Source organism: Erinaceus europaeus, chromosome 14, assembly GCF_950295315.1.
Source record: "Erinaceus europaeus chromosome 14, mEriEur2.1, whole genome shotgun sequence".
Lineage (NCBI taxonomy): Eukaryota > Metazoa > Chordata > Mammalia > Eulipotyphla > Erinaceidae > Erinaceus > Erinaceus europaeus.
The window spans coordinates 52,302,338-52,315,249 of NC_080175.1; the positions used below are offsets into that span (position 1 = coordinate 52,302,338).

Consider the following 12,912-nt stretch of genomic DNA (forward strand, 5'->3'; position numbering starts at 1 on the left):
CCTACTTCAGTTAAATTTACCATGACTATGAAGTGAATTAAGAATCTGTTTTTCTGTTAAAAAATAATTTTTGCTGCAACAAAGAAAACAAACTCTAATTAGTCTATATTAATCTATATTAGTCTATATTAGTACACATGATACTCGGGAAAATGTATCTGATATTCTAAGTTGAGACTAAATTAAGACGTTCTATTTCATGGCTAAAATAAGAGTGTATAAAACTCCATGAGAGAAAAAGAAAAAGATCTCCTTTAATATAAAATTCCATTCTGATATAAATTTATTTTTAATAAATAAATAAATTCATTTATTCATCACTCAGGGTAAAGTTATTATATTTAACAGGACTGTCTTAATTTATGTATTTAATAAATAAAATATAGACATTATACATATTAAGTCATATCATCATCTGTTGTTTCTGGACACTTTTTTTCTCAGTGTCAACAGCATCACAACAATTGAGATTGCAGGGTATTCTGATTTGTGTAATATGCAAGTTGTAAATGTGTGCATTGACATTCAGAAAACAATGATTTCTATAAAAAAAAAAAAAACCATCCTCACACTTCAGAGTTTTAACTATTCCTATTCTGTTACTGTTCACCAAAGTAGTTGATAAGGAGAAATGGGGATATGATAAACTACTAGCTTCCAGGGACTCTGTACCTCAGATCTTAAGAGATTTAAAGGTTCAGACAGTCTATGTTTGTAAAACCACAGCAAGACAACAATCAGCCTTGGGAAGTGAAGGAGGAAGAGATTGAGCTGGAACAATAGGATAAGTGATTTATGGAAAAGAAAAAAGAAATGGGGAGTTTAAAAAAGGAGTTTGGTCCCGTGGTGGGTCTGATCTCTCAGTATAAGAGCTGCATTTCAGCGTTGTATTTGGAAAAGTTGTGACTCCTGTCTATCAGGTTCTCCTCAGCTGAAGTAATTCCAAAATACACTTCGAATAATCTAGAAGTTTTAGCCACACTCATCCAGTGCGAAGGAGCCCTCAAAAGTTCTGTTCTTGTATTGATTTACTTATGTGTTTAATACTTTATATCCTTTTGTTGAACCTCACACATAAGTAATCAAGACATGCAGGGTCTCCCGTTATTGTTTCTTTTAAAGCACAATGCCTTTTGATTTAGTCACACCTTTTTGTTTTAGTCACATTTTACATCTAAAAAGTTAGTGCCCCTGTAGTCATGGAAACACAAAGATGTAAGGCTTAAGTGACTTATGGTGACTTAACTCATAATAATTCTTGCTAGTGGCAGATCCAAGAAACTTGTAGAAAATTCTGACCTCACTGCACAAATTTGTGAATCCTTGTAGCTGTGCTGCCCTCTCCTGGCTATATTAGAAAAGTGCCTCAAAGCTCTTGACTTCCTGTGTATGGGTTTCTCCTTCTCTACCAAAAAAAAAAAAAAAGCTACTGGAATTTAAAAAAAAAACTAAATTTTCTTTGGTTTCACTCATATGTAAATGGATCATAACTGGGATTATTGTTGTCAGATAAATTTGGCGACATCGTTTAAATGTAACGCAGGCAGAAAAGCTCATTCAGTGTCCTCTTTGTTCAAGTATGGCTCAGGATAGATGCAGTAAATGGTTGGGGGGAACAAAAAGCAGTCACCAAATACATAAATCTAGTGACAACTTTCACGATCTGAGAGCCACACTGGCATTCAGCCCTTCAGTTCTGATTGTTGTGTGTGCCTGTGTAATTTCAGAGCACGTTAAAAATAGCAACTTCACTTCTTTTCTTCTTTTCCTGTAAGTCGTCTACTACCTTAAGATGCAAGAATGCTTGCTTACCACCTCCTAATTAGTCCCATACTTCTTAGTAACCTAGTTCTTTAATTCTCTCTCAATTATATCCTGCCTCGGAAGAAACGGTGCATCGCTGAGATACCAAATTTGAAATACACCATCTAAGAGAACAGACATGAACTATCAACTGTTAAGTCCCAATTTCTTTTCTGGTACGTGGTGAAGGTGGCGGGCTACGTTTGTGGACATCACAGTGCGTCAAACTTGTTAATAAATAACTTCCTGTTTAACATGTAAAAGAAAAAAATGTGTTAAAAAAAAATGGAAGCACAGAAGGCATGGCATAGCCGGAGGTTAAGGTTCAAGCTTTGTATCCTTTATATATAATGTATTATGCTTTTCAAAAACATTTTATTAGGAAAGCTATACCAGACGCATAATCACTGTACAATGATTAAACATTACGTTTACAATTTATAATCACTGAAATTACAGAATAAATATATGCACATTTCTTTTGAATCGTTGTGTGTGAGAGAAAAAAAAAACATTAAAAGTGCTTCCTACAAAGCTGTTAGTGATATATACCCAGTTGCTTTTTTATATTATTTTTATTATGTATATATATATATATATATATATATGTATATAAGAAAGTGCAGGTGTTCTCCAAAAAATCCTGGCATTAGGATGAAATGTCACAAAGAGGGTGCTCGTTCACCCTTAGGCTGTGCGACTGATTGCAACCCCACCCACAACCCGTCCCCCACCTCAGGCCTAGAGGTCCTGGGGCTGCAGCCCAGAGTGGGACTGCTACCCCGGGAGGCAGGAGAAAGGCTGTGAGCTGTGCGCCAAGGGTCAGGAGGAGGAGAGTCCATGGAGAGGAGACAATGGAGCAAACCTAAACTGATCAGATTGAGTTGATGGGAGTGTGTGTGCGTGTGTGTGCGTGTGTGTATGTGTACCTGCGCCAGAAGCTAGGGGCTGCAGGCTTAGGGACCTGACCCTTCCGGGGTCTGTGACTGGCACTGGCGTGGGCATGTGTCTAAGAGACAAAAGGGTAGGTGAGAACATTCCAGCAAGACCCGCCCCTCCCTCCCCATCCTGTAGTTCACAGGCATGCAGCAAACTGCCTTGTTAATACACGTACAGAAATCTGTGCCGCGATGAGAAAAGAAATTTTACCATTTTGGTCCCCACCCACTCCCCCACCCCCACCCACCCAGCCACCCGCCCTCCCACTGAACAAAGCTACAAGTAAAAGAAAAAAAGAAAAAGGGTGAGAGAAAAAAAAAGCGGGGGTGTCTGGAAATTAAAAAAAGACACATTGAATTTGACTTAATTCGGATCAATACAGTGATCCCAATATACCTTATACAGGGCACAGTCAAAGTCTCGGAGTCTCAGTATAAAAAAATAATGGTAACATTTGCTGGCAAAAGTCTGCGAAGGCACTTCATTAATGATATCAGTATGGCCCTTCCTCCAGACCATGGCTGACAGGGAAGGCATACATTTGTAATTTTTGTTTTGTTTTCCTAGCCATCATGCGATTTTTTTTTTTTCCAAGTCCCAGTCAGGGTAGGACGAGTCTGTGAGCATGAAGTTAAACTTGGACCAGTAGACAGGGAGCAAGGGTGGGCTAGATTTTTCATCATGATGATGATGATGATGATGATGACGATAATTTTAAATTTTATTTCCCTTTGTCGGTTGACCCAAAGGTGGAGGAAGGGTACAGACAGGGGGGTGGTGGTGGGAGCGGTAAGGAAAGGAAGAAAGAAAAGCAGAAAAGAAGGAAGAGAGCACTGGTTTTATTCACTACGTGTATGTGTGCGCGCATCTAGAAGCGGTAGGCGGCCTTCTCTAGCACCTCGAGGTAGTCGGGCTTGGCCTGCAGTTTGGCCCTGAGCTCTAGGTAGTCGGGCTGCGGCCGCTCTGGGAAGCAGCGCGCCGCCAGCAGCGGGTCCTTGAGGCGCGCGTCATGCTGCAGGTCGGGGTACTGCATGCCGGGCGGCGCGTGCAGCCTCAGCTCCTTGAGCCTGGGCGCTGTGCCGTACAGGCAGTCCCCGCCGAAGCCCGCGGGCGGCAGCAGCAGTACCCCGCCGTTCCTGTCGGGGAGGCGGGCGGCCTCTGGCACAGGAAGCGGGTGCGCGTGGTGGTTGACCTTCACTATGGTGTTGAGCTGCGAGCTGGACACCGCCAGCGCCCACTCCTTCTCCTTCTCCAGCAAGGTCCGGTAGCTGCTACCGTGGCTCTCCCCACGCGGAGGCTCAGCGTCACAGCTGGCCTGCAGCCCCCCGGAGGGGCCGGAACTAGAGCCGGAAGTGGAGCCCAGGGCGGAGCGCTCCACACCCCCTATATCCCCCGCTGCAGCTTGTGGCGGCGGCAGCTGCAGTGGAGGCGGGGGCTGTGAGTCCTCCTCTTCCTCTCGGGGCTTGTAGATAGGGTTGTTGCACATCTGCGTGACCGGGTGCGGGATGTACTCATACACGTGTCCCACCGGTGGAGCCTTGTCCGGGGAGGAGCGCTGGGCACCCCCACCGCCGCAGCTGCCACCCCCTGTGCCCCCAGGGCCGCCACCCTCGTCGAAGAGTCGGTGGCACTGCAGAGGCAGCCCCGTCAGGTCCACAGCTTCTGCCCGCTTGGCCCCGCCCCGAAAGTGCAGCTGCTTCCTGCGGCGCCTCAGCACATAGGCACACAGGCCAGCCGCTAGGAAGACAGCAGAGAAGAAGAGGACCAGCAGGCTGAGGATCAGCACTGACAGTGGCACAGGGCCCCCAGGGGGTGCGAACTCGCCTGGTGCCACGCCTGTGGGGTCCCCTGAGGCAGAGGCCGGGCTTCGCTCCCCACCACCGGGCTGCTGCGCTGGCGAGGACCCAGCGGGCGCATGCGCAGGCGCGCGCAGCAGGTCAGGGCAGAGCACATCGAGCTCGAGCGCGCGCACGTCGCGGCGTGTCAGGTTCTCGGGGCTGCGGCAGAGCACGTCGCCTACCACGCTCACGGAGCTGATGGTGTCAATCCACTGCTTGAGCGGCACCAGCTCGCAGCTGCAGTCCCAAGGGTTGTCGTTGAGGTCAATCTGCACGATGGCATTGAGGTGCTCCAACACGCCCGCCACAGGCAGGTGCAAGAAGTAGTTCTTGCGCAGGTTGAGGCGGGCCAGGGAGGTGCCCGCGAAGGCATCGGTGGGCAGGCTCCTCAGCAGATTGTTGTTGAGGAATAGCAGCTTGAGGTTGGGCATGAGGCTGAAGGCTGCTGGCTGGATCTCCCGGATGACGTTAAACTCGAAGTACAAGTAGTGCAAGCTCTGCAGGCCCCGGAACATGCCCGGGGTCAGCCGCTCGATGTCATTGCCGTTGAGGAAGAGGCTCTTGAGGTTGGGCAGGTTGAGGAAGGCCCCGTCCTGCACGTACGAAATGCGGTTGTTGCCCAGGTGTAGCAGGTCGAGCGAGGAGAAGTTCCAGAAGTCAGAGCGGTAGATCTTCTGGATGAGGTTGCTGCTCAGGTACAGCTTCTTGGCGTTCAGGGGCCGGGGCAGGAGCTCCGAGATGTTGCTGAAGCCTCGCTCCTTGCAGTTGACCGTTAAGCCCAGGTCATTGATGTGCAGGTTGCAGGTGCACCCGGTGGGGCAGATGATGGGGATGGGCGGCCTGGTCTGGTAGGGGGCGATAGGGGGCTGGTTCGGACCCGGGTATAAGGCTTGGGACGTGGATGGTGGCCTGGGCGTCCGAGGCTGTTTGGTGGGCTTGGGCTGCTTATTGGATGACTTGTACTCGACGGAGGAAGCGGTGAAATGGACGGAGGACAGCATGGATGAAGGCTTGGTGGGCCACGCGTTCTCCTTGCTGGACAACAAGTGAGGGATCCCCAAGCTCGCCTCCACTTCTGACTCGGACCACAGGGGGCAGAGCTCGGTCTTGCGGATCTCCCGCAGGTCCTTGCCATGGAAATGGAAGGGGGTCTCGCAGGTGATGTCTCCCACCAGTGCTGTGTAGGGGATGCGCTCCAGCCAGCTCTTGAGCTGCACAATCTCGCAGGTGCAGTTCCAGGGGTTCTCCTCCAGCTGCAGCTCCATCAGGCTCCTGCCGATGTGGTCCAGCATCCCTCTATAGAAAAGAACCTTCAGCCGGTTCCCGCGGAGATCCAGGTGAGTCAGGGAGACGGCCTTAAACAAGTTGGTTGGCAGCACAGGGATGAGGTTATCATTTAGAATCAGGATCCGCAACTTGCTGAGGTTCCGGAAGGCCCCGCTTTCAATCCGCTTAATGACATTGTAATCTGCCTGCAGGTATTCCAGACTTTCCAGACCAAGGAAGGTGTCATTCCTGAAGACATCTAGCTTGTTTTCATGCAAATACAACCTTTTGAGGATCTTCAAACCGTTGAAAGCCCCCGTCTGGATGTCCTGCAAGGCATTGTTGCCCAGGTTAATGGACACGGCATTATTCAGATGAAGAAAACTGTTGGTGTACAATTTCCTCATGGAATTCCTTTGTAGGTAGAGTTTGAAAGGTCTCGACCAGAACTCAGTGATCTGGCTGATGTTTGTAAATCCTTTGCTGTCACAATGTATATGAAAGAGGCTTTCCTTAACTTCACAGTAGCAGGGATCAAAACAGGGTTCATCAATTTCCTCTGAGTCCTCTATGAGGGGGATAGGAGTAGTCCAGCCCAGAGCAATTGTGCTTAGAAGAATTATCCACAGCATCCTCCCTCTGTGGAGCACCTCAGCTATGGAAGCTCTCATCCTTCCTGGTTGATTACAAAACTGTAATAGAAATAGAGATGCAGTTTTTTAGCTTGTAGGCATATGCACTGTTCTAATTGACTCCTACATGTTGAGAGGGGGAATATATATATATATTCAATAAGTTGTTGAACTGACACCCAGATTGACCTATCAACATGTTTTGGGGCCCTTTCTTTTAAATTTAAGAGATTCTGAAAGTACGAAGATTTCTTTTTCCACCCCCACCCCACCCCCCAAACCAAAAGAAGGGATAGTATATGGTGCTGTCTCTTCCATGGATGCAGACAATTATTTATCTTACACAGATGCCGGTTGTTGTTATCATGACTGAAACGTGGTGATACTTTGGCTGTTGCACCTGTTTTCCTGTTAACATCTGATTGGATATCAGAGATGCCTATTACAAATCTGGAGCTCCAAGGGGAAAAAGTGATCTTTAGTCTTTTAGTGGTCGTATACTAAGAGAAACCAAAAAAAGACATGACATATACCAGAATGCATTAGAATATGATAAAATGAGCTCATGACTCGTATCCCAAGAAATTTTTAAAGATTTTGCTTAAGAAACTATGTACCATGCTTAATTACAGTGCCTGTTCAGTAACATATTAAATCCCCACTCTTTAATTTGCACCCCCCCCCTCAAGCACAGATCACTAACATTGCCTAGAATTAAGTAAGCATCTTCTGTCTCTGTGTATCACTTGGCTACTTCAACACTTGAGGGGTGATTACCCTTTCTGAAACACAAGTCCATGCAATTGCCAGAGCTAAAGATAGTGACAGGCACAAAATACTGAGCCTGGGAGTGCCTGTGTCAAAATACTTGTCAGAGCTGAGTTTGGACCTTGAAAATCAACTGAGGAACACTGGAAAATGCTGGAAGAGCAGATAGACTAGCTAGAGGAGAAGTGTGTGTGTGTGTGTGTGTGTGCACACGCGCGTGCGCGCGTGTGTTGGGGGGTTAGTTAAAAAGGCAAGAGGGGGTGAAGGCCTTAATTCTTACCTGCTGATAAATGGTCTCTGGCCTGAACTAGATTTCAAAGAAAGCTATCCTTTTCTAGCAAATGGAAGAAACATACAGGGCACTATTCTCATGACACAGAGCCCTCTTCTGTGGCTCTGTCTCCTTGCCTAATAGCATCAGTCTATGAAAATGCATACATAAAGAAATTAGACTATGTTTATTCTATCAGCTTGCCCATCCTAAGTCACTGGAGTATCAATCTAAACTGAATTGTTCTTTTTAAATCAATACAAAATACACCAGAATCTCTGCCCATGCTTCCCCAACCCTCCAGCTCCATACACACAGATTAAGGGCATACTCTGTGCACCTTTTCACATGAGACAATGTCATAATTTAGAGGGAGAATGAAAAGACTCCATCTTCACATTTAAACTTATATATTGTGAGTACAGCTGGAAGGGGAAAAAAGGCTTTTTAGTACTTCTTAAGTGAGCTAGGGGAGACTCTTTTGTGCTGCAATATAGCCTCATCTGCCTTCTCTTTTTGTTTCTAAAAAAAAAAAATGAGTGTTGCATGCATGAAGGCAGATTTCTCTTGGCTTTCTCGTGGGACTTTCTTTTTTTCCTTCCAGCTGTGCTCACAAGATACAAGTTTAAATGTGAAGATGGAGTCTTTTCATCCCCCTGCCCTCATGCATGCAACACTCATTATTATTTTTTTTTTTAGAAACAAAAAGAGAAGGCAGATGAGGCTATATTGCAGCACCAAAGAGTCTCCCCTAGCTCACTTAAGAAATACTAAAAAACCTTTTAAAGTTCATTCATCTGCACCATTGAAAAACAAACAAAAAAACATTTTTGAGATCTCTGAGATTTAGGCAACAAAAAGGCTCCAGATGTCTTGTACTTACCTATTTTGCAGATTTTTTTAAGCACTAAATATTGGGGGAGGGGGCTTGAGTTAAAGGCTGTCTTCTCCCTCTTGCTCAAGTTGAAGCAAAAGGGGATAAAGAGGTGGGGGGGAGGGGCAGGGAGCAGAGAAAAAAAAAGCAGCAAGCTGGAGACGTGCTGGGAATGCAATGGGCCTCTCAAAGGGCTCTTTAGGGTGCAGAGCTGCTGCTTGGCATGCTCAGTGGAGAGAGGAAGGAGAAGGGGCTGCTGCAGGCTTCCAGCACTGCCACCACAGCCATAGCCACTCTCTCTGGGTCAGGGTGGCTCATCTTTGGGCACAGGGAGCTGGACCAGGAGGAATGCAGGGAGGAAGGTGGGCGCAATCACAGTGGCACAGAAGCTCAGACTTCTCTCATGCTGGTGTTTTTGTATTTCTTAATATGTGCTGTAACCCCATATGCAGCTTTCTGTGTCACCAAAAATGAGCTCCAAGAAGGGAGATACACAGATCATGGAGTCAGGTGCCTGCCCTCCAGAGCCTTGTCTGGAGAGAGAGAGAAACAGAGACAGAGACAGAGAGAGACAGAGAGAGAGAGAGAGAGAGAGAGTGTGTGTGTGTAGAGAGAGAGAGAGACATACACACATGCAAAGTGTTAAAATCAGAAAGATCAGATCAGAAAAGCAGAATGGGAGTGTGGATCAACCACAAGCAACATTCCTTTGGTGGGAAGGGTAGAGAAAAGAGGGGGAGGGGCATGTTCCTTTATCATTAAGTCCATTATTTGTAAATTACTTGTCTGTTTCAACACTTCCATTGCTGTGGTCCTCTGGCTGTCACAGTTCCTCTTTCTAGCACAGACAGAGAACAGAGAAGTAAGGCTCTCATTAGGAAGGACCTTCTTCCATGGCAGAAATAATTCCCTCCAAAAATGGAAATAATAGGACTCCAGGTTCCCAAGGCAGGAAAGCTGATTTTAATGGATTCCCCTCCATGTCTTGTGTTCTGAATTCTGGCTCCTGTGGTTGGTCTAAGTGAGTTGGACTGAGTTTCTCCTGCAATTTTTGCTTCGATCTCTTTGCACCAGGAATCCTTTTGTTGTGCTGCAGCTTGATCTACCCCTGGATCCAACAACCATGTGGTTTGTCTCTATCTTACAAAAAAAAAAAAAAAAAAAAAAAAAGCCAAGGAGAGGAAGAAGGCTATTTGGGTGACAATGGGACTTCTTATCACTTTGTTTTCCTAGGAGGAGTCCTCCAGAGTGTTGAGGGAAGCATTTTACAGGATCCAGAGGTTTGCTTTCCTTTTTGCCTGCTTTTCTTTTATTTTCCTCCTCCTCTTCCTCTTCTGCTTCTTCTTACACAAATATTTCTCCATACTGTCTTGAGCACAGCGAAGGTGGAAAGAAGGTGGAAAGACTTTGAAATGAGGAGCCACCAGTTCATGGTTCCCAGGGAGAAGAGTGTTAACCTCAACTGTCAGTTCTACAGTCCTGCCTCCTGGGGCTGAGGGATACAACTTAGAGAGGACTCCGGTGAGAAAGGCAAACTTCTAGCAAAGGAACCTAGTTAAGGGGAGCTATGCATCCACACCCCCAGTCTATTCAGTGGCCAACTTCAGGGGAAGGGAGGGAGGGGCTTTCAGTTCAGTGAAGAACTGGAACCTCAACTGCCCAAGGGCTCAAGAGAGTTACTGGTGGAGAAGGCTTCCCTTAAAAGCACTTAAAGAAAAAAAAAAAAAAATGAAATCTATTCCAAAGCAAAAGCACTGCCTAGGCATCACTGTCTTGCCAGCCTCTACCAACTCCAGTCACCCAAAGCAACTGAGAAGGGTCCCCTCTCAGGAAGGCTCAGGCAACAACCCTGTTTTTTGCATGGAAACCAACCGCACCTATGTTGCTTCCCCCATGCCCTGAACCACTGCTGCCTAGCTCAGATAGATGTGTATGTCCAGGGAGGCAGGCTCCCCAAACTCAATAATCCAGACCCACCCTGTTCTCCACACAAGATCTCACCATCGGAGGAGCAGACAGACCAAAGCCTACAGACTCAAACCCTGAACCAGAGAGCAACCCAGATTCTCCACCTGCCCCCCATATCCCCAGTCCCCAGCGTGAAGTCAAGGATATTATTGCAAAGCATGATGCCATGGGATCAATGGGAAGAAGGAGGAAGGGAGGGAGACTCCCCAGGTACAGCATTGGTTCTCCTCTCCAACTGCACCCCCAAACTCTGCACCCCCAAACTATTGACTTGGGCCTTGTCCCTGTAGCGATTTCGCCCCACTCAGCTCCTTCCTTATCTAGGCGGATGCAGAGAGCCTCAAAAGTTAGGGGGCGGCGGGCTCGGGTGCCTGGGGTTCCCTGCCAGCCCTGCTGGGAGAGGCTAGAGGGCAGACAGCCTTTTCCCCCAGCCAAGGCCCCATCTTCCCCCGCCCCGCGGCCCACTGAGCCCCCCCCCCCACCCCGCCCGGAATGAGATTCCAATATGGAAGCAGTGATAACTCCAGGAGAAAATACTTGAATTGCTGCATCATTCATTCTTTTTCCAGATAGCTCAGAGCTGCCCGGGAAGCATTGGGTTGGCCTGCAGGTGGCAGGCGCGAAGTGCCCAGGGGGCTGCTCAGACACCATTTGGGGTTGGTAGGGGGAGGGGAGAAGAGAAAGGAGGGGAGCATAGCTCCAGCCCCTTTTCCTTCCATCTTGACACAGGCGAGCTATCCGCTGGGGGAGGGGCCCTCCGCCCGCCACCTGGCCTATTTGTGGGAATTACTTGCTCTCCCCCTCCCCAGCACCATCCCCAGAAAAAAGGGGGGTCCTGGGGCTCTTCTCCGTCTTTTTTTTTTAAGTCTCCAGTGCCACTCCGCCTAGCACCGTCCTGCCAGTTAAAAGAATTCCATTCAGAAACGCACCCCTGCCCCAGCACCTGCGCGCCTCCAGAATCCACAGTCCCTTCTGCTCTGCCAAGCGTACCCCACGAGCCAGGAGCCGGGTCCCCATCAGTCCCGGGGGGTGGGGTGGGGTGGGGGGTGGCAATGGGTACCTCTCCCTGCAGCGAGCTGGCGGGCTTCGAGGGGGGCTCCGTGGCTCTTCCCGGCCTCGGGTACCCACTCTCGGTCAGGCTGCGGGCTCTCCATCGTGGGGGGGCCCCGGCAGCTTCTCCTCCTCCTTGTCCTCCTCTGGCTGTGGCCGCCAACTTTTAGAAAGGCCACCGCCCGGCTCTTGTCATCCCGGAGGGGCCCCCCAGCTCCGAGGCCAGCAGGGCGCGCACCTGGCGCCAGGAGGCCGGGCCCCGCCGCAAGCTGGCCGCCTCCGCCCCGGGGGCCTGCGCGCCTAGCCCCGCAGCTGCGCTGGCGCGGGGAGATCTCCTTGCTGCCTGCGCAGGGGGAACGCGGGGCGGGGGGCTGGGGCGGAGGGCTCCCGGGAGCCGGGGCTCAGCGTCTGCAGGCTCTTTTTTTCTTTGCTGGTTCCCCGAGAGGTGGTCACTAGTCGCACCGTTCCTGCCCTGGGCCTCCCGGGCGCCGAGGACAGCGGGGAGCAGCCCCTGCCTTTTTGGGGTGTCTGCTCTTGACCCTTTTGGGGAGGTGGGGGTAGGCGGATGATGGGAGCAATGGGTGGGGAGGGTCGGAGAGGAGGCAGAAAGGGGGTGCCTAGATCCCAGATTCCAGCATTGGCCAGACGGCGAGGTGGGGGCTGATGGCGGGGGTGGAGGGAGCAGAGGGGGAATGAGCGAAGGAGAGAGAGAATACAAATGCCACAGTATGGCTGTGCACGCCAATCTCGGCTTGCATGGGGGGCGGGGGGGCTCTTGGGCAAAGCGAGGAGGAGAAGCTCCCCACCCACCCCGTAGCTCCTCCAACCCTGCACCCCGACTTCTCCAGCCCAGTGGGGAGCGGGGAAAGGCCCCGCGGAGACGCTCGCCGCGGCGGCATCTTTCAAGACCTGCGGAAAAGTGCCACCGGAGTGGCCTTGGACACCGGTCACCCCGAATTCCAGGTCACTTACCCACGCCTGCACCCCGGGCCGCCAGTGAGGAGGGAAGCTCCGGAGTGCGGGGCTGGAAGCGGGTGCCAGTCCGCCAGCCGCCCCCAAGCCGCGCGCGGGGAGCAGCGCTCGCTCCGGAGCCCCCAGATCAGCCCATCCCGGAGCCGCCAGCCGGGCCCCCCTCACCCCCGGCCCCTCCTCCGCGCCAACTGTGAACCAGCCGCCGCAGTCCCCGCGCTGCCTAGAGAATCCGGCTTGTGAAGCCACGGAGCCAGCGGTCTCTCTCTCTCTCTCTCTCTCTCTCTCTCATCGGTCACAATCCGGCGGTTGTACAAAGAGAAACCCTGTAAAAATTAAGTGACAGGAAGTCAGCATTCTGTCTTCTTGGTGGATTGATTTTTTTTTTTAACTTTTATTTGCAAAGGAGAGATGAGGGTTTGGAAAATTACGGCCCAGGCCTGAGCGAAGGGGGTGCGGGGGGGGGGGTGATCACACTGGGAGCCTCTGAGCCGGATCCGTGGGCGGTGTCACTAAACGCCTCCCCAAAATTGT

General features: G+C 49.9%; 1 protein-coding gene across 4 annotated transcripts; it reads right to left on the reverse strand.

Moving 5' to 3' along the window:
* Nucleotides 1-2,111: 2,111 nt before the first annotated feature.
* SLITRK3 (SLIT and NTRK like family member 3) lies at nt 2,112-12,514 on the reverse strand. Of its 4 annotated transcripts, none has more exons than XM_016188403.2 (2): nt 12,382-12,514; nt 2,112-6,538 (listed from the first exon to the last, which is right to left on the reverse strand). In XM_016188403.2, the coding sequence occupies exon 2, from the start codon at nt 6,515-6,517 to the stop codon at nt 3,611-3,613; it is 2,907 nt and encodes a 968-aa protein (XP_016043889.1). In that variant the 5' UTR covers nt 6,518-6,538; nt 12,382-12,514; the 3' UTR covers nt 2,112-3,610. The 4 variants fall into 4 exon arrangements, with proteins under 4 accessions (XP_016043889.1, XP_060027880.1, XP_007523708.1 ...); XM_060171897.1 differs by lacking the exon at nt 12,382-12,514 and adding an exon at nt 11,488-11,891; XM_007523646.3 differs by lacking the exon at nt 12,382-12,514 and adding an exon at nt 11,420-11,533.
* Between the last annotated feature and the right edge of the window lie 398 nt (nt 12,515-12,912).